This window comes from Microcebus murinus, chromosome 3 (assembly GCF_040939455.1).
Source record: "Microcebus murinus isolate Inina chromosome 3, M.murinus_Inina_mat1.0, whole genome shotgun sequence".
Classification (NCBI taxonomy): domain Eukaryota; kingdom Metazoa; phylum Chordata; class Mammalia; order Primates; family Cheirogaleidae; genus Microcebus; species Microcebus murinus.
The window spans coordinates 22,082,041-22,103,462 of NC_134106.1; the positions used below are offsets into that span (position 1 = coordinate 22,082,041).

General features: G+C 43.0%; 2 protein-coding genes across 6 annotated transcripts in view; both read left to right on the plus strand.

Moving 5' to 3' along the window:
- SPATA31H1 (SPATA31 subfamily H member 1) overlaps window positions 1-18,394 on the plus strand; it is a 30,540-nt gene extending 12,146 nt beyond the window's left edge. The window contains exons 2-8 of the mRNA XM_076000444.1: window positions 694-736; window positions 1,368-1,407; window positions 1,619-1,714; window positions 2,063-10,393; window positions 10,532-10,650; window positions 10,819-16,981; window positions 17,198-18,394. Coding sequence (XP_075856559.1) covers window positions 694-736; window positions 1,368-1,407; window positions 1,619-1,714; window positions 2,063-10,393; window positions 10,532-10,650; window positions 10,819-16,981; window positions 17,198-18,200 — 15,795 coding nt within the window. The 3' untranslated portion in view covers window positions 18,201-18,394. The remainder of the gene's footprint in view (window positions 1-693; window positions 737-1,367; window positions 1,408-1,618; window positions 1,715-2,062; window positions 10,394-10,531; window positions 10,651-10,818; window positions 16,982-17,197) is intronic.
- Window positions 18,395-18,659: 265 nt separating this feature from the next.
- Window positions 18,660-21,422, plus strand: part of ZNF512 (zinc finger protein 512) — a 40,318-nt gene continuing 37,555 nt past the window's right edge. For 4 of the 5 annotated variants that reach the window (XR_001160207.3, XM_012788292.2, XM_012788294.3 and 1 more), the window contains exons 1-2: window positions 18,660-18,840; window positions 19,355-19,413. Coding sequence is in view for 3 of the 5 variants with exons in the window: in XM_012788292.2 (XP_012643746.2) it covers window positions 18,811-18,840; window positions 19,355-19,413 (89 nt within the window). In the remaining 2 variants the exon portion in view is untranslated. The remainder of the gene's footprint in view (window positions 18,841-19,354; window positions 19,414-21,422) is intronic. The other variant, XM_012788296.2, reaches the window with a different exon arrangement.

A 21,422-nucleotide genomic window follows, 5' to 3' on the forward strand; every position in this document is an offset into this window, starting at 1 on the left:
ATCCATTCTTGGGATACTTCACTTAGTATTATGGGTTCCAGCTTGCTTGTTTATCCATTCTTGGGATACTTCACTTAGTAGTATGGGTTCCAGCTCTAACCAGGAAAATATAAGATGTGCTATATCACCGTTGTTTTTAGAGCTGAATAGCACTCCATGGTATACATATACCACATTTTATTAATCCATTCTTGGATTGATGGCCACTTGGGCTGTTGGAATACTCTTTATTCATCTAAAAATCTTCTGCTGATTCTTTGAACTCCAGTACAAAAAATGCAACTTCTTGAGTAATTCTTTCCTTCTCTCCTAGGAGGTTAATATATTATATACAGAGGCAGCCCTCTATATTCCCTAAAGTTTATCTCTGTTACAGCATTTACTTCATGGCACTTTATATTTAGAGAGCTGTTTTTCCTACTAGCATAAGTTCCTAAAAATACAGGGATCATATTTACCTTTGTAGTCCCAGCACCCTACACAATACCTAGAACTTAGTAAGTACTCAATAAATGATTCATGAATAAATGAATGAGGTGATAATTAATGATGTGGTTATGGATGCCAACTGTATCAATATCTGATACATAAGATGTATTAATATCTGATTTCCATAAGATGAGATGTGTGGTCAATAAAGGCTCTAACCTAGAACATAATCGGATTTTCTTTTTTCTTTGTGTGCTTTTCTAGGCTTCGAAGCAGCATAAATCGAAAAAGATCCAGAAGTACACAGGTCAGAAAGACCCTATCCTTTACTCTTCAGATCAGTTATGGGTCTGCTCTAAGACTTTATCCTTAAAGAGCAGGTGGAGGGAGGTTGAAAAAGAGGATGTAAGTGGAAGAAGAAAAAGTATGCCTATTCTTTTGAGCATTTCCACTTCCAAAGAGATGTACACAGCTCCATAATTATTTCCATGGTTCCTTTCCTCATCTCCTTTTGTGCAAAGGCCAAAGTATTGAGGAAGGAACTTGGTGAAATTGGAGAAGGAACAAAGGGTAACTACCAAGAGTTTGGTGAGGGAAGTTCCAGTATCCTTATTTCCCCACCATAGATTCTAGACAAACTCCTTTGGAGGAAAAGATAAATATCATGACCTCTGTTTTCCCTACTCCAGCTGCTTATTACCATGATTATTCCTGCCCTTCCCAATGTATGTGTAACTTACATCTACTACATGATGAAGGAAGCATAGTATAGCTTTTTGAAAAAACTTTAGACCTAGCTTAAGTCTGAGCTCTACCACTAATTAGCTTTATGATCTTGGGCAAAACTTCATCTTTGTTTCCTTATTTGCAAAATGAGGAGATTGGACTAATGTTGCCAATAGTCATGATGCTAATGTATTCTTCACCCCTTCATCCAGCTCCACAGTGGGAAGACAACCTCAGGATGGGTTGCATTGGGTGAGTAAAGCCTGTCTTCAGCCAACTCTTTCTTTCTTCTGCCTATCCTACTGATACAATTCTGTAAAAGTTAGAAGTAAACTACCTGGTTGTTTTACTTCCTTCACCATGACAGCTTTCTCCTTTCTAAGTTATATCTCTCTTCTTACTGGTTTCCTTACTTGTACTTTAATATCACTTCAATTACACTGACATACTCTGTTGTATCCAGTGTTTCAGGACTCCCCGTGGGCTGGAGCCAGGAGTATATACTCTGGTCAATGGACAGGAGTCTTCAACAGATCTTCCGACACCTGGAAAGTGCAAGGTCAGGGAATACGGTTTCTGGGTGAGAGATTAAAGGTGGTTAAGAGGGAGGAAGAAAGGGGGGGATAAAGGAGAGAGAGAGGGAGAAGAGTTAGTTTTGTCAGTGAGATAAGTTCTGCGTTCAACTAATCTAAGGCTCACCTCTGAGTGGAATGAGAGCTGTTGCCTCCCTTTGTCCTGGTGGAGGAATTTTTTCCATAAGTAATTGATGTTGGGGAAAGCAACTTTTTCCCCCAACTCTCCCTCAGGCCAAAAATATTTTGCATTTGAAATGGCCACTCTCTTTCCTTTTCCTACTTTTCCTTTTCCTACTTCAAAGAAAATGGAAACTTTTCTCTTTATTTCTTAGATCAAGTCTTCTGGCAATGGGTTTGCCTGAATCACAGGATATAATTTCTTCCTCCACCTCCTCTGTTCTTGTGGCTCAGAAGGCTATTCTACCCCGTTGTGACTGTAAGAAGGAAAAACATTCTATTGACCACAGCAGCTCCTCTGGACCATCATGTATTAATTCCAGGCTGTCTCACCTTCCTGTCTTTTCTGAAGGAACAACCTGGCAATTCCGGAGCCATAGTTTACCTGTTTCCCCTAAAAAACAACCATTTGTGTTCAGGAACCAAGGCACCTCCCTGCCTCCTTTTCAGTTGTCAGAGCCTGAAAAATCAAAACTTTTTCAGAATTTGATAGATCATTCACCCTTACAACCTCAAAGCCCTTTTAGCAATTCTATTTTTGGACACCTAAATATCTACAAACAAGAGAAAACAAAAGGTGAGAGAAGGAGCAAGAGGCATTTGACATCAGATCATGGGCCAAATTCTGTTTCCAAGGAAAGACCACGACCCCCAAGGTCGGCTTCAATCCAGCTCTCTCCTCTGGCTAGGGGGGAGCTAGAAGGACATATGTCTTGGAAGGTTTGTACTTTGCGGAAACAAAAGGTGCCTCTGCCTGTAAGGGAATCATGGGCAATGCTGAATTATTTAATGGAAGTGCAAGGAGGATTCCCTGAACCAGAGAAACCCCAAAGCCAGTTATCTATGCCCATTTATCAAAGCACTGGACAAAATATCAACAATAAATCCCCAGACCTTCCATCATTTCAGCTCCATGTGAAAATTGGAGTGGAATCTGGATTAAATAGGACAGAAACAGAATTTTCACGGTCAGTTACCTCAGATAAGCAGTTACAACCTGTGGATGGCCCCCAAATCCTTGGATCCAAGCCTTTAGTTACATCAATGGACACTCCAACTCCCAGAAGTTTAGGAGTTAACATAATTCAAGAGGAAACCACTTTACTGAAGAAAGACCCCAAACATATGCTAGAGCTTGGTATAGAGCCGAGGGTCATAGGTCTTCCAGAAAAAAGGATACATCAGCATAAGACACAAACAACTAATGTGGAGTTGACCCCAGTGCAACCTTATCAAGTCACAGATAATATAAAGGTAACTCCATTGGCATTACTTCAGGTCATGGATTCAATGGGGATGATCCCAGATTCACATTCAGAAGTGATAGAATCTGTGGGTTTGTTCCCACAGCCACCAAATCAAGTTGTGCAACCAGTGGATGCCACAGAAACAGTGAGGGTAATGCCAATATCACCAAATCAAGTCACTGAATCAGTGGAGGTCACCCCAAGGCTTCAGCACCAAGGTTTGGAACCAAAGAGGATACCCTCAGGACTACTGAATCAAGTCACAGATAATGTGAAGGTAACTCCTGTAGCACTGCTTCAAGTCATAGATTCTATGGGAATGAATAACAAATCACATCCACATATAGAATCAATGAGAATGACCCCAACACCACAATATCAAGTCATGGAGTCAGTGAAGATTAACACATTGTTGGACCATGAAGCCATAAGACCAGAAAAGATGAGTCTAAGGCCACAACATGCAGTCATGGAAACTGTGGAAACTACCCCAGGACTGCAGCATAAAGTCATAGAACAGGTGAAGATTACTCCAGGGCCAAAACATCAAAACAAAAAATCACTGGAAATGATTTCAACACCATTGCATCAAGTTATGGATATCATAAAAATAACTCCAGTGGCACTATTACAAGCCATGGATTTCATGGGGATAATTCCACCAGCACAGCCACATGTTATAGAACATGGGGGTTTAACCCCAGGTTCACAGTTGCAAGATTTAAACACCATGGATTTGACCTCAAGAGCACTAATGGAAGATAAAATGCCTATGGATTTGGCCCCAAAGCCATGGTTACAAGATATCAGATCTAAGAAGATAGCCCCAGTACTATTGGTTGAAGATGTAAAAACTCCTCAAATGGTAGCATGTAGGAGATTAATTCCTGAGACACAGGTGCAAAGTATGAAATATGGAGAGTTGATCAAACAGACACAACTTCAAGTAATAAATTCTGCAGAGCTGAGCCAGAAACCAAATTATCAAGCCACAGAGACTGAAGGATTGACCCCATGGCATCAATCCTCAAAATCTTTAGGGATGATCTCGGGGCCAGGATATCAAGGAACAGAAGCAAAGTTGATATCTGACACTTGTCACCAAGTGGAAGAATCTATGGCGTTGAAACAATCATCTTTAGGGATTATTCCAGGGCCATTGAGCCAAACTTCAGAATCTATGGAGATGAGCTCAATGTCTTTCCAAGGCACTCCTGAGACAATGCACCATCTTGTAAAAGCAATGGGAGAAACTCCAGTGTCACAACACGTAATAAAAGAATCTCTGGATTTTAAACAAGGATCAGAGATACAAAGTGTGAAATCAGAGATGTTGACAGTGCCACTATCATATTCAGAAACAGGATCTTTGGAGTTGACTCTAGGACCAGAGATACAACATGAGAAATCAGAGCCACTACTGCAACATTTGAAATCTACGCAGTTAACCGGTGTGGCATCCCCATTAGTGGTAGGATCTGAAAAGTTAATTACAGGACCAAAACCATGTATTATGGACTTGACCCCAGGGCCACAGTTGCAAAGTGTCAGATTTTCAAAATTATCTCTAGGGCCACTTCTTCAAGGAGAAAAACCTGTAGATTTAATCTCAGGACCTTCACATTATGGTGTGAAATCTGATGAATTAACCTCAGATTCCCCAACACAGGAAATCAAATTGTCATATTTTACTCCAGGGTCAAAGCATCAAAATGTCAAATCTGTACAGTCGACTCCAGAACCACAAACTCAAAGTGTGAAACTTGTGGAACTAAACCCAAGACCGTGCTTGCAAGATGTCAAATTTTCTGATTTGATCCCAGAGCCAAATCTTCAAGATCTCAAACATGTGGAGTTGATTCCAGGAGTTCAGCTTGAAGATATAAATTCTCTAGAGTTTGTACCAGAGTCATCTTTGCAGTTAAGTCAAGGGCCATGTGTAGAAGTTTTGAAATCTGTTCTATCCATTGAAGAATCACAGTTTCACAGCAAGAAGTCTGTGAATTTGACCTCAGAACTACAATTTCAAGACATGAAATCTGAGGAAGTAAACCTAGGGCTATGGCAGCAAGATGGCAACTTTTCTGAATTGACTTCAAGGCCAAAGCTTCGAGGTGTCAAATTTGGGGAATCAACCCCTGGATCAATGTTTCATGGTGTGAATTCTGTGGAGTTGGCTCCAGAGTTAGGCCTGCAAGATTCCAAATTAGCAAATATATTTCCAGAGCTTCAAGGTATGAATCAGGTAGGGCTTAACCTACAGCCATGGCTACAAGATGTCAAAATTATTGATTTAACACCAGGAACTCAACCTCAAGGTATGAAATCTTCAGAGTTAAATTCAGGGCCTCAGCTACAATGCGTAAAATTTTCTGAGTTGATCCCAGGGCCAAAGACACAAGGGGTAACATCTATGGAGATGGCCCCAGAGCCAGAGGGGAAAGGGGTTAAGCCTGAGTTATTAGTACCAGAGCCTCTGTTTCAAGGTGTAAAGTATGTAGCAGGGAACCAAGGGCCAATGTTAGAAGTTGAAATTTCTTGTAAATTAGTCTCAGAGCCACAGATACCAGATGCAGAATCTATGGAGTTGACGCCTGGGCCACAGTTGCCAGGTGTAAACCATTCTGAGTTGACCAGAAAACCACAGTTGCAAAGTGTGAAATCTTCTGAGTTGATCCAAGGGTCACAGTTGCAAGATGTAAATCTGGTGAAGTGGACCCCCTTAAATCTTCAAGGTTTAAAATCTGAGATGCTGATCCCAGAGCCACAGCTAGAAGATATGAAGGCTTTGGAGTTAACTCAAGGGTCACATTTGGGAGGTATGAAGTCTATGCAATTAAAACCAAAGCCAGAATTGGGAGATGTCAAATCTATGGGATTAATCCCAGAGCCACAGGCACAAGGTGTGAAATCTGGGGAGCTAACAGCAGGCTCAAAGCTTCAAGGTTTAAAATCTGAATTGCTGACCTCAGGATCAGAGTTGGAAGATATGAAATCTGTGGATTTAACTCTAGGACCATGCCTGAAGAGTATGAAATATGTGGAGATAACCCCAAGTCCACAGCTGGAAAGTGGGAAATCTGTGGAGAAAACCTTGGGTTCACAGATAGAAGATGTTAAATCTGTGAAAATTACCCCTGATTCCAAGCTTAAAAGTGCAAAATCTATGGAGTTGACTCCAGGTTTAAGCATTCAAGATTTAAAAACTGGGCAATTCATACCAGGTACACAGCTGCACGATTTGAAAGCTGTGGAATTAAAATTTGGGCTAAAGATGGAAGGTGAGAAGTCTATCGCTTTTGCACCAGGTCCATTGTTTCAACATGTTAAATCTATGGAAGTGCTTCAAGGACCTCATCTACAAGATGTGAAACCCGAGGAAATAACTTCAGAGCCACAAATGCAAGATATGAAATTTGTGGAGATTATCCCATGTTTAAAGCTTCAAAGTTTAAAATCTGTAGAGGAGACTCCAGATTCACAGCTGCAATGTGTAAAATCTGTGAAGATGATCCCAGGGCTAAAGAGGCCAGTAGTAAAATCTGTGAATGTACCCAGAAGACAAGAGTTTGAAGGTGTAAAATCTGTGGATTTAGCTCCAAAGCAACAGTTTCAAGGGATGACACCTGTGGATTTATCTCCTGGGCCTGAAGAGGAAGGTCAGATATCTATAAACACACCAGAGCAGCAATGTGTGAATTTATGGCAATTGAAGAGAGGGTCTGAGCCAGAAGATGTAATGTCTTTGGAATTAATTCCAGAGTCGAAATCTGAAGATGTAAAATCTATAGACCTCAATTCTGACCTACAGTTGAAAGGTATGAAATCATTTGAATTGACTCCAGAACCAAATATGCAAGATGTAAAAGCTAAAGTGTTTGAATATAAGCCACAGTTGCAAAGTATGGAATCTCCTAAATTGACCCCAGGACCACAGCTGCACCAAGTGAAATACCTGGGATCATCCTCAAAGCCAGAGCTTCAAAGTATGAAAACTGTGGAGTTAAACAAAGAGCCAGAGCTTGGCAGAATGAAATCTCTTCAGTGGATACCAGGTCCTGAGTTCCAAGGTGTGAAATCTCTAGGGTTAAATCTTGGATCACAGTCTCGAGGCTTCAAACCTGCAGAATTGAAACCTTCAATGCAGTTTGGAGGTGTGAAGTCATTTGAATTCACTCTAGGGCCAAAACTTCAAGGTGCAAAATCCATGGAGTTTAACCTTGGGCCACAGTCGCAGTGTGTGAAAACATCTGAGTTGTCCCCAGGAGCACAGCTGCAAAGAGGGAAAATTCTGGTGTCAACCTTAGAGCCACAGCTTCAAGGTGTGAAAACTATGGAGTTAAACCAAGAGCCACAGCTTGGAAGTACAAAATCTGTGCAGTGGATACCAAGGTCTGAATTCCAAGGTGTGAAATCTACAAGGTTAAATCTTGGGTCACAGTCTGGAGGTTTTAAACCTGTACAATTGAAAACTTCAACGCAGCTTGGAGGTGTGAAATCATTTGAATTGACTCTAGGGCCAAAACTTCAAGGTGTAAAATCTATGGAGTTTAACCTTGGTCCACAGTTGCAGTGTGTGAAAATGCCTGAATTGTCCCCAGAACCACAGTTGCAAAGAGGGAAAATTCTGGTGTCAACCTCAGAGCCACAGCTTCAAGGTGTGAAAACTGTGGAGTTAAAACAAGATTCACAGCTTGGAAGTAGGAAATCTCTTCAGTGGATACCGGGACCAGAGTTCCAAGGTGTGAAATCTCTAGGGTTAAATCTTGGGTCACGGTCTCGAGGCTTCAAACCTGCAGAGTTGAAACCTTCAATGCAGTTTGGAGGTGTGAAGTCATTTGAATTCACTCTAGGGCCAAAACTTCAAGGTGCAAAATCTATAGAATTTAACCTTGGACCACAGTTGCAGTGTATGAAAATGCCTGAGTTGTCCCCAGGAGCACAGCTGCAAAGAGGGAAAATTTTGGCATCAAGTTCAGAGTCACAGCTTCAAGGCATGAAAACTGTGGAGTTAAACCAAGAGCCACAGCTTGGAAGTATGAAATCTGTTCAGTGGATCCCAAGATCAGAGTGCCAAGGTATAAAATCTGTGCTTAATCTTGGTTCACAATCTCAAGGTGTCACAACTGTAGAATCGAAATCCTCTATAATACAATTAAGAGATGTGAAGACATCTGAGTTGACTCCAAGGCCAAGGCTCCAAGGTATACAACCTTCGGCATCACTCCGGGAGCATCAGCTTCAAGGGTTCAAACCTATTGATTTGAAACCTGGGCTACAGTTGAGAAGTATGAAATCATGTGACCCAATTTCAAGGACAAAGCTCTGTGATATAAAATCTATGGCATTCAAATCTGGGCTTCATTTACAAGGTGTAAAATCTTCTGAGTTGACCCCAGGACCACAGTTGCAAAAAGTGAAAACCTTAGAGTTATCCCCAGGAACACAGCTTCAAGATGTGAAATCTCTAGTGTTTACACAAGAGCCACAGATTTCAGAGGTGAAATCTAGGGTATTAAGCCAAGGGCAACAATTACAAAGTGATAAAACTGTAGAGGTGAACTTCCTACTGCACTTGAAAAGTATGAAACCATCTGCATTGGCTACTCAGACAGAGCTTGAAGATATGAAATCTGAGTTCAACTCTGGGCCACACAGGCAAAGTGTCAGATCTTCTAAGTTGATACCTAAGACAGAGTCCCAAGATATGAAATTTATTGAGTTAAACCCCAGCTCACAATTAAAAGAGATACCATTTTCTGACTTGACCAAGAGGACCAAGATTCGAGATGTGAAATCTATAGGTTTCAAATCTGGGTCACAGTTGCAAGGTGTGAAATCTTCTGAGTCCATACTGAGGACAAAGCTTCAAGAAGTGAAATTGGTGGAATTCAATTCAAGCTCACAGTTGCAAGATGTGAACTCTTCTAAGTTGGTTATGGGTATGAAGCTTCCAGATGTAAAATCTATGGATTTCAGTTCTGGGCCATACTTGCAGGGTATGAAATCTTCTGAAGTAATACCAGGGGAAAAATTTGAAGGTGTGAAATCTGTAGAATTTAAACCTAGTCCAAAGTTACAAGGTGAAAAGTGTGATTTGACTCTTAGGAGGAAGTTTCCAGGTGTGAAATCTGTAGAGCTGGACTCAGGCCCACAGTTACAAGATATAAAACCTTCTGATTTGCTCATGAGTATAAAACTTCAAGATGTAAAATCCAAGAAGTTCAGTTATGGACCATACTTTCAAGGTATAAAATCATCTGAGGTGATCTCACGCACAAAGCTTCAAGGTGTGAAATTAATGGGCTTCAATTCTGGATCAGAGATACAAAGTGAAAAATCTTCTGAGTTGATTCAAGGAACAAAACTTCAAGAAGTAAAATCTGTAGAGTTCAACCATGGTCCAAAGTTACAATGTGTAACATCTTCTAAGTTAAGACAAGAGACAAAGCTTCAAGGTGGGAAATCTGTAGAGTTCAACTCAGGCCCACAGTTGCAAGATATGACATATTCTAACTTGATCTTGGGAACACAGCTTCAAGATGTAAAAGCTATGGAGTTCAAGTCTGGATCACACTTACAGGATATGAAATCTGAAGTGATCCCAAGGACAAAGCTTCAAAAAATGAAATCTCTGGAGTTCATGCCTGTGCCAGTATGGCAAGATGTGAAATCTTTCAAATCGACTCTAGGAACAAAGGTACAGGATAGGACATCTTTGGGGTTCAACTCACCTCCACAGTTACAAGATAAGAAATTATCTATGTTGACACCAGCAATAAGCCTTCAAGGTGTGAAATCTATGGGATTCAAGCCTGGGGCAAAGTTGCAAGGTGTGAAATCTGAGTTGATAAAGCTTCAAACAATGAACTCTACAGACTTTACAGACATCAACCCTGACTTAGAATTGCAGGTTGCAAAACTCTCTAAGTTGGCCTTGGAATCAAAGATTCACGATGTGGTACCTTCTGAGTTCAGTGGTGGAAAGCAGCAGCAAGATGAGAAATATCATAAATTGAACCCACGGCCAGAGCATCAAAGTGTAAAATTTTTGGTGTTTAGTCCTGGGCCACATTTGCAACATAGAAAATCTTCAAAGTTATGCACAGGGACAAAGCCGCAAGATGTGAAATCTATGGAATTCAATTCTGAGCAACAGTTGCACGATGTGAAATCTGAGTTATGCCTGGGAACAAGGCTTCAAGATACCCAATCTTTACAGTTCTATGCTGGGCCACAGTTGCAAAGAATAAAATCTGAGTTGTGCACAAAGACAAAGCTTCCAGATGAGCAATCACTAGAATTCAAACATGAGCCTAAATTGCACAGTGGGAAGTCCTCTGAATTGAATCCAGGGCCACAGATTCCGTGTAAAAGTATTATGGCATTAAACACGGGACCACAGTTACAAGGTATAAAATCTTCTGAGTTGAATCCTGGGCCAGAGCTTCAAGATATAAATTCTAAAGTGTTCTGCCTTGGACCACATTTGCAAGGTATGAATTCTTCTGCACCCATTGCTGGGCCACAGCTTCAGTGTGTAAATTCTCTCAGGTGCAACTCTGGGCCACATTCACAAGGTGTGAATTGTTCTGCATCCATTCCAGGGCCACGAGGTCAGTGTGTAAATTCTCTTGGGTGCAACCCTGGGCCACATTCACAAGGTGTGAATTGTTCTGCATCCATTCCAGAGCTACAGCTTCAGTGTGTAAATTCTACTGGGTGCAACCCTGGGCTGCATTTGCAAGGTGTGACTTCTGCATCTGTTCCAGGGCCACAACTTCAGTGTGTAAATTCTCTTGGGTGCAACCCTAGGCCACAGTCACAAAGTGTGAATTCTTCTGCATCCATTCCAGGGCCACAAGTTCAATGTGTAAATTCTACTGGGTGCAAGCCTGGGCCACATTTGCAAGGTATGAATTCTGCATCCATTCCAGGGCCACAACTTCAGTGTGCAAATTCTACTGGGTGCAACCCTGGGCTGCATTCACAAGGTGTAAATTGTTCTGCACCCATTCCAGGGCCACAATTTCAGTGCGTAAATTCTCTTGGGTGCAACCCTGGGCCACATTTGCAAGGTATAAATTCTTCTGCACCCATTCCAGGGCCACAACTTCAGTGTGTAAATTCTCTTGGATGCAATCCTGGGCCACATTTGCAAGGTGTAAAATCTTTTGAATTGATTTCAGGGACAAAATTTCAAGGTATGAGATCTTCTGAGTTGCATCCAAGGCCAGAACTTCAGGGTATCAAATCTATGCAACATTTCCAAGACATAAAATGTAAATTGGTTCCAGGAACAAACTTTCCAGGCAAAATGCCAATGGATTTAAACTCTGGCCCACAGATGCAAAGTATGAATTCTTCTGAGTTGAATTCAGAGTCAAAACATGAATGCAGAAATTCTATAAAGTTTAATTCAGGGCCACTGATACTGGACATGAAACCATCTGAATTGAACCCTGGGTCAGAATCTCAAGTTACAAAATCTATTCTGTTCAACCCTGGACCACACTTGCAAGGTATGAAATCTTCTGAGTTAACTCCAGGGACACAGTTTCAAGGAGTCCAATTTTTGGGGAACCACCTTGGGTCACAGCAGCAAGTTATACAACCTGTGTTTGCTTTGGGTCCTCAGTTAAATGCTGTAAAATCTGTGGTATTTTTACCAGAGCCACCATTTAAAGATGAAAAGTCTGGGGAGGTGAACAAACCACCATTGCTTTGTGGTGCAAATTCTGTGAAATTGATTTCAGGCTCTGAGCAATGGGACTTAAAATGTGAGGCATTTACATTGGAACCATGTTCTCAAGATATGAAATCTGTGAAGTCAAACCCATGGCCACAACCTCAAAGCATGAATTCTTTAGGGTTGACATCATGTCTTGGGTCACAATGTGTTGAATCTGTGGTCTTTCCACCCAAATCATATTTTCAAGATATAAAACCAGTGGCACTAACAGGAGAGTCCCAACAGCAAGGCATGAATTGCCAAGAATTGACTTTAGGACGGGAAGGTGTGAAATCAACAGTGTTGGCATCAGAGCCAACTAGGAAGTTCCTACCAGGACCAATGTTGACTAGTGTCAAGTTTTCAAATTTGTCTCCAGAATCACAGCAACAAGGTGTGAAATCTTTGGGGTTTACTTCAGAGCCAAAGTTGCAAAGTATAAAACATGTGAAATTGTCTTCTGTATCTCTGCAGCAAACTATAAAATCTGTAGAGTTAGCACCAGGGTCATTGTTTCAAAGAGTGAAATGTGGGCAGCAAAATCCAAGAACAAGTTATCAAATCATGGAATCCTCTGAAATAATCCCTAGATCAGGGCATCCATTTGTAAAATATGCTGAGATGATCCCAAAGCCAAGACATCAAATCCCTGAATCTGTGAATTTGATTTCAGTACCAATTTACCAAGCCACAGAATCTATAGAAATGGCACAAGGGTTGGCACATAAAGGCCCAGAAACTGTAGAGAAATCTTTGGGGTTGACCCCAAAACCACTGGTGACAACTCCTGGCCGTATTTGTAAAGTTATGGAATCTTTAGGGTTGCCTCTGAAGCTAGATCTTCAAGTCCCAAAATTTGTTGATCTGATTCCAGTACTAAAGGATCAAGTCTCCAAATCCTTAGAATTAACTCCAGAGAAAAGCTACCGAACCCCAGAAACCCTGGAATTGCTCTCTCAGTCATGGCCACAAGTTAAGGATTTGGGGCAGTTATATACAAGGCCACTGCAAAAAATTGTGGAATCTGAAGGGATTACCCTGGAGCTCAAGCATCACATTACAGAAGCTCTGGAGCTGACCTCTGAGGCAAGGCTACAAGAGAAGGAATTCCTTGGAATGACCCCAACAGCAATAAGTCAAGCTACTGGATTTGCAGAGAGATCTCCAAGGCTCTATCCCCAAGATTTAGAATCTATGGAAGTGATCTCTGAGAAAAGACTGCAAAGGGAAGAATCTGTAGTATTGATTCCACAGTCATTATATCATATCCCAGATTCTACTTCAGGGATGACACCAGGGCTAGGGCATCAAGTTCCTAAATCTGTGGAGCTGACTTCTAAGATGGAGCTACAAATGGAGGAACCTATGGAATTGACCCCAAAACCACAATATCATGTGAGATCTTCAGGGATAACACTAGGGTTAAGACACCAAGTCCCAGAATCTGTAAATTCAGTCTCTGAGCAAATGGAGGACGCTTTAGAATTATCCCCAAAGCAAACAAGTCCAGTTGTAGGACATGCAGAATCAGTAGAGCCCACCTCTAAGATATGGCAGCAAAAGGAGGTATCAATGGGGCTAACACAGTCAGAGAATCAAAGTATGAAATACTCAGAGATGGCACCAGGACCACTGGGTCAAATTATAGAATTTAGGAGGGTTAGTCCAAAGCCACTAAATCAAGTCACAGAATCTGCAAGGACACAGCTTCAAGTTTCTCATTCAGTAAGGGTAACCCCAGTAAATGCCCCAAAAGTTGTTGAATCTGTGAAAATGACCTCTGGGTCACCACTTCAAGTTGTGAAGTCTGTGACAACACCAGGACCAACTCCTCAAATGTTAGAATATGTTGAATTGACTCCACAACTGCAAGATGTGAGATCTTCGGAGTTTACCTCAAGGCTATGGTCGCAAAATATAAGATCTAAGAAATTAATCACAGAGCCAACACATCAGATTTTGGAGAAAATGGAGTTGAAAGGGTTTCAAATTGTAAAGACTATGTTAATCCCAGAGCCATCCTTTCAAATCGTAAAATCTGAGGAGTTAGCACCAGGACCAATTCCTCAGGTTGTAGAACCACTAGGAGTAGCCTTAGGATCCGCAATTGAAGTAATGGATTGTTTGGATTTACTCCCAAGGCCACATCTTCAAGAACTGGTGGAACCTGTAGAATTAACTCCAAGACCAAATATTCAAGTTAAATCTGAAGAATTAACCTCACAACAAACATTTTCATTTGAGGAACCTACAGTATTGACTCATACACAAGGGCTTCAGGCTGTGAAATCTATAGCGATAAAAACAGAGCTTCCCAAAGTCATGAAATCTGAGGATTTGAATCTAGGACAAGTGTGTCAAAATAGGGAATCTGAGGAGTTAACATCAGAAGAGTTACAAGTAGGGACTAACTTCTCTAGGTTCCTACACAGATCTTCAACCCCATTCATTTCAAGCTCTGTCAAAACAACATCTGAATCAGAGGGACTTTGGGATTTTTGCATGCCAGGAGTATCAAGAGTTTTGGATAGGAAAAACCTTGGGACAGATATTTTGCAGCCCAAAGACCCTATTATGATACAGTCTTCAACTCTTCCCTTGGGCCTTCATAGTCAACCCTCTGATAAGATAACAAATACTGTGGAAACCCCACATCCTGAGATCCCAGGAGTGGATGCCATATCTAAGGAGAAGACTAAGAGGAAGCAGATGGAGGAGCTAGAGAACTCACTCCAGAGTCATCCACCACAAAGCTGGTCACCACCCAGGACATTCCAGGCAGACTCAGGGGCTCGAAGAGGCCTTATCAGGTCTTTCCTGGGTAGAAAACAGAATGTCTGTGGGAGTCGTGCCTGGAGGCAGCGATTACCTAGAAAATATCTCTCCTCTATGCTAATGCTGGGGAATGTCTTGGGGTCCACTATGGAAAGGAAGCTTTGTTCTCAAACTTCTTTATCAGAAAGAACTACTGCAGATACCTGTCAATCTATTCAGCATTTATTTGGGGTTCCAGCTGAACTGATGGAATTTTCCCAGAGCCTGCTACAGAAAGGCCCATATACTATTTCTCAGTCTTCAGTGATCAAAAGCTACATTCAAAGACATACTTTGTGTCATAGTCATGAGAAAAGAATGGCCTTAAGGATGTGGACACGAGGCTCCACATCTTCTATAATACAGCAATACACTGGAACTAAAGTGGGAATAAGGAAAACAAACCCAATGCTCAGTGATATATCTCAGAAAGTCATTCAGCACATGCCTATCTCATGTGCAGGGGGCCAGCTTCCTGCCTCAATAAAGTCAGAGTCTTCCCTCAGGATACTTTACAGTAGGGAAGATCCTGTTCTAATGGAAGAGCCTGAGAACTCACAGAGTGATTCACAGACAAGGATTTTTGAGTCCCAATACTCCCTCAAGCCAAGCTGTCTTTCCCAGGCCAAGACTGACTTCTCAGAACAGTTTCAGTTGCTACAAGATCTGCAGCTAAAAATAGCAGCAAAACTCTTAAGGAGTCAAATGCCCCTCAATGTGCCTCCACCTCTAGCTTCAGGTCTGGTCCTAAAATACCCTATCTGCCTACAGTGTGGCCGATGTTCAGGATTTAATTGCTGTCACAAATTACAGGCCACCTTTGGGCCTTATCTTCTTATCTATCCACAGCTCCACCTTGTAAGCACTCCTGAAGGACATGGAGAGATTCGGTTGCATCTTGGCTTTAGGTTACGAACTGGGAAAAGACCCCAGATCACAAAGTATCGTGGAAGAGACAGACCCATCATACCAAGGAGCCCTGTATCACCATCACAAAGGAAAGCTAAAACCTATACTCAAGCTTTCAAGAGTCCTACTCCCACAAAAGATTTTCAGTCTGGGTCTCCCCAGTTTCCTGCTCCTGTCCAAGTCCATATCAGGCGGAGGCAATATGCCAGCCCTGACTTAGTAGAAAAGACAGAAATTGGAGACCCCGGGCACCATGAATTCATTCAAATTCACGCTCCACCTGAGAGTGACTCTGAAAGCAATCAGGATGAAAAATGGGCTAAAGTGAGAACCAAAAAGACCTCTGATTCAAAATATCCAATGAAGAGAATCACCAAGGGACTTAGTAAACAAAACACAAAATTCTACATAAACAGTAGAACCACAATAGAGAGTTCCTGTCGGGAATTACCATCTCATTTAAGAAGGAAGAGAGTTGGAGCATCTCAGACAAGTACTGTCTCTTTAAAAAGACAACCTAAGAAATCCTCCCAACCCAAGTTCATGCAACTGCTTTTTCAGGGCCTAAAGCAGGCATTCCAAACAGCACACAGAGTTATAGCTTTTGCTGGGCAGAAGCCCGAGGACAGGGCAAGGCTGGACAATTTGTCAAGCAAAGACTACCATCCGAAACAAAAAGCCATGGACTATTGCTCCTCAGGAGATATCAAAAGAGACAGGATGTCAATTGCCAAGCTAAGGACAACAGGCTCAACCACTAAGCATGAGGACATATTGTGGGGAGGAACAGACCAATGTAGATCAGCTCAACAGCCAAAAAGAGAGAGCTCTTTCCAACCCAGATCTCTCCAACGGCGCAAGCCCACAGGTTCCCAAACTAGCTCAGGTGGGCAGTCTTTGGGTACAGTTCAAAAGGATAGCAGCCACAGAGCAAAGGAAATCTTTTACAGAAATGAAGTCTCCATCAAAAAGTCTAAGAGCTTGTCCAAACCAGGAGCCATAGTTCAGCCCCAAGGGAAAATCCTACCCAGTTCCCTTATGAAGAGAACCAGGCACAGTCACAGTAAAGAGAAACTTACACACAAGGAGCGAAACCACTATAGCTCGTATTGGGAAAGAAACCCAGGTAATCCCTCTGAGAGGAATCCTTGCAGTCCCTCTAGGAGAAACCCTCTCAGCCCCTCTGAGAGAACCATTCACACTCTCTTTGAGAGGAGTCCTCGAAGTCCCTCTGGGAGACACCACCGCAGCCCCTCTCAGAGAACCATTCACAGTCTCTTTGAGAGGAGTCTTCGCAGTCCCTCTGGGAGAAACCATCGCAGCCCCTCTCAGAGAACCATTCACAGTCTCTTTGAGAGGAACCCTCGCAGCCCCTCTGAGAGAACCCTTTGCAATCTCTCTGAGAGGAGCCCTCGCAGTCCCTCTGTGAGATCCCTTCACAATCTCTCTGAGAGGGGCCCTCGCAGTCCTTCTGTGAGAACCCTTTGCAATCTCTCTGAGAGGGGCCCTCGCAGTCCTTCTGTGAGAACCCTTCGCAATCTCTCTGAGAAGAGCCCTCGCAGTCCCTCTGTGAGAACCCTTCGCAATCTCTCTGAGAGGAGCCCTCGCAGTCCCTCTGTGAGAACCCTTCGCAATCTCTCTGAGAGGAGCCCACGCAGTCCCTCTGTGAGAACCCTTCGCAATCTCTCTGAGAGGAGCCCTCGCAGTCCCTCTGTGAGAACCCTTCGCAATCTCTCTGAGAGGAGCCCTCGCAGTCCCTCTGTGAGAACCCTTCCCAGTCTCTCTGAGAGGAGCCCTCGCAGTCCCTCTGTGAGAACCCTTCCCAGTCTCTCTGAGAGGAGCCCTCGTAGTCCCTCTGGGAGGAGACATGACAGACCCTTGGAGAGGAGCTGCCACAGTCGCTCTGAGGGGAGTCATCACAGTCCCTCTGAAAGGAGACGTCACAGATCCTCTGAGAGAAGTCACAGACCCTTGGAAGGGAGCCGACGCAGTCACTCTGAGAGGGGCCATCTCATTCAATCTGAGAGAAGCCCACGCAGTCATTCTGAGAGGAGCCCACCCAGTCCCTCAGAGAAGAGCCATCGCAGTCCCTCTGAGAAGAGCCATCGCAGTCCCTCTAGGAGGAGCCATTGCAGTCCCTCTGAAAGGAGCCCACGCAGTCATTCTGAGAGGGGCCATCGCAGTCCCTCTGAGAGGAGCCGACGCAGTCATTCTGAGAGGAGCCATCGCAGTCCCTCTGAGAGGAGCCATCGCAGTCCCTCTGAAAGGAGCCCACGCAGTCATTCTGAGAGGGGCCATCGCAGTCCCTCTGAGAGGAGCCGACGCAGTCATTCTGAGAGGAGCCATCGCAGTCCCTCTGATAGGAGCCGACGCAGTCACTCTGAGAGAACCCATGACAGTCCCACTAACAGAACCTCTCAAAGTCCCTCTGAAAGGAGTCGACACAGTCCCCCTAAGGAGAGACTCAAGCACAGTTCCCCTCGGGAAAGGCCCAGGCATACTTTATCTCAAGATTTCAAGAGTTACTACTCAAACATGTCTCCTGCGGATCACACAAGACAATCCAAAAGCAGGGCAAGTTTGGAGGCCTGAAGCTAGCAGATGAGGCGAGATGGGCCCCTGTTATCGTCTCCCTCAAGTCTTCACCTAGCTGCCCTTTCTTGGATACTCCCTGAGCAGCCACTGCCTCCAATTACTGCGCCCTCAGCAATGAAAGGCTTCTACATCTCTCTACCTGGGGTGGGGGGTGGGGGGCAAGAATGGGTCTGTAATTTCTCTAAGATCAATAAAGGGGCAATAACTGATCTCGATGTGCATCTAGAAAGACCACTGGCCGGGTGGGCGCAGAAGGGAGGCTGGAAGGACACAAAGTGGGGTGCAAAGAGTTGGAACAGGAGGCAGAGAGGTTTCAAGGCCGGGCTAAGGCTCCAAACTCCGCCCCTTCTCTCCAGAGTCCACCCGCGGCTCCCAGGTCGCGCACTACCATTGGGGAGTCGGGGGGCGGGGTCTCAGAGGAATCGAGGGTGGCTCGTCACGTGACTCCCTCCGGCCGCAGCCCCCTCGGAAGCTGCTAGGCGGAAGTAGACGTTCAGAAGAGGTCTAGGCGGGGCCGAGCGCACATCCGGGAGAGGAAAGGAGAGCGGAAGTGGCGTTGATCTGGCCGGAGCCCTTGGGTGAAATTGTTAGGCGTGGAGAGGGAGTGATGTCTTCCAGACTTGGTGCAGTACCCGCTGTGAGTTTCTTGGTTTGACCGTTATGCTTTAGAGGTAGCGCTGTGGAGCCCGGAACACGCGGTCCCTCGCTTTTGTCCCTTGCTCAGAGTTGGCTTTATCAGAGCCCATCGTAGGCCCCACCCTTCTAGATCAGATCACCTGTCCCCTTTTTCTTTTCCACTTTCTGCTGCTGTTCCCCACCTCTTTGGACTTAGCTCCTCGCCAGATTGCCATTAATTTCTATTCCTTCTACATTGCCAGTGCCGTTGTTTTTTCTTTTCACCTCCCCTTTAGACCCTCTATCTGGTACAGGGCTTTGGAGAATGGGGGAAGATGAAGGCTCTTGTATTGTTAACCGCCTTTACAGTGTAGGAAGATAGAACGGTACGCCTTTACTAAAAAGTATTGCCTTCTTCCGTTTGAGGTAGTGGCCCTGGGAGAGCGTCATTTCTTCTGGGCACAGGGGGAATTCGTCTTTTTGTGGTCGAGGTTTAGGAGTTCCTAGCACTCATTTGTGTGCTTGTGATTTGTTAGACTCCGGGACCCACATCCTTTAAGCAGCAGAGGAGCTCGAGGATCGTGGGAGCTAAGAAGTAAGTGAGGTTTTTCTGAAGTCCGTTTATAATTGTGTCGCCAGCGCTGTCCAGTAGGACTTCCTGTGATGATGAAAATGTTCTGTATCCGTACTCTTCAGTATCATGACCACTACCCCCCTGTGACTTTTGAGCACTTGAAATGTGGCTAGTGCGACTGAGGAACTGGTATTTAAATTTCAGTTTTAACTAACTTTAAATAGCCACCTGTAGCTAGTGGCTACTGGATCGGACAGTGCAGGTCTAAATCTAGTGTGGGGGTGAAAAACCTAGCTTGCAAAAAAGAAAGTACAAATTATAATAAAAATGGAACGTATGAGTCAGTGGTAGTCCTGCATTTCTTTAGATAACAAATTTGTGCTCATAAATATATTGATGAACTTGTGAAGGACAATAAAAATGGCTGTAAGAAATCCTTGTATTTTCAAATTACTTGGCTGCAAGACAGGTTTATTATTTTGGGCACTGAACGTGCTAAGTTTTTCCATGGTTAATACAAAAGAGAAGATTCTTGTTGACTAGAAACTGCCATTACATGGATTCATTTATTCAGATGACATTTACTGATGACATTTACATAAATGTCTGCTATGTGCCAGCTGTGTAGTAGGTTAGATATACAGACATGAAAAACAGAACTAGCAGTCTCAAAGAGGAGATAGGCAAGTAGATCAACACAATACAGTGTAATAAGTAAATATTTTAAAATGGGAATTTAATATAGCCTTTGGGGAAAAGGAGTGAAAGTTTGAAAGTGAAGGATTACTAGAACAGATCACTCCTAAGCAGAGACTTGAAAATTGAGGATTAATGCAGTTAGCTGGGTGGAGAAGGCATTTTTCAGGAGAGAGAAAAGCATGTGAACATGTAAAAGACGTTAATGGGCTAGCAAGTAGTTTTATATATAACTGGCATGGAGGATGGGAATTGCAGGGAGATCGTTTAGAGAGGCTAGCAGGGGCATGCTAAGGTGTTTGGATTTTATCCTAGAAGGGTTTTATTTTATTTTATTTTATTTTTTTTTAGAAGGGGTCTCTCAGTTGCAGCTAGAAGGGTTTTAAATGAGGGAATGACATAGCCAGATATTGGTCTTAGGTCACTCTGGCAGCATTATGAAGGATAGATTTGGAAGGGTACTGGAAAAGTGGTTCAGAGGTTATTACAGTAACCTAAGAGACAAATGAAGGATGGCCAATGGTGGTAACAATATTTTGGGAATATACAAGTTGTGATGATAAGTAAATAAGAGGAAGATAGAGCCTCTGCCTTTGGCAACCAGGTAGATATTGGAGTCATTCACTGAACTAGGAATTTCTGGATGACGAGCAACATTTGGAGCAAACTTAAGTGGGTTTGGACCACAGCTGAAGAGCTGGTCTGAAATACAGAATTAAGAATCATCAGCTATAAAAGGAATTAGAAACATCATATTTTCTTCCACAAGATGAGAGTATTCATGAGATAATGAGGGAGAGTTTCTCAATGTGTACCTTGGTCACTTAGGGATAATTGTTTAAAAACATAAAGATTAATGGGCCACATTTATTAGTCAGAATCAGAATAATTAGGGTTAGGATGTGGGAATCCTTATTTTTAACCAGTTTCCTAGAAAATTGTGAAGTTTGAGAACTGATGCTGAGAAATGAGACTAGAAAAAAGTAAAGGAGGAAACCATAGAGAACCGCAGCTTTTAAAGATTAGATAGAATTAAATAAGTCTGCAAAGGATAACAAGATGAACTAAAATAGTTTTCGAATGAAACGTAAATATTTTCACCTAGAAGAATGAACTAGGGGTTCTTAAAATTCTTGGTAGGTTAGAAAGGAGTTGAAAATAGGCTAAACTTTTTATCTTTGTCATGAGATGCTGAGACTTGCCACATTAGTGACAACAAATTATAAAGTCACTACAATTAACATAGTCATTGTATCATAACAAAGCTTTTTGTTTTTGTATTTATGGAAAGGGAAGTTTGAGATTAATAGTCAAATGCCCTGGGTTGATAAGTA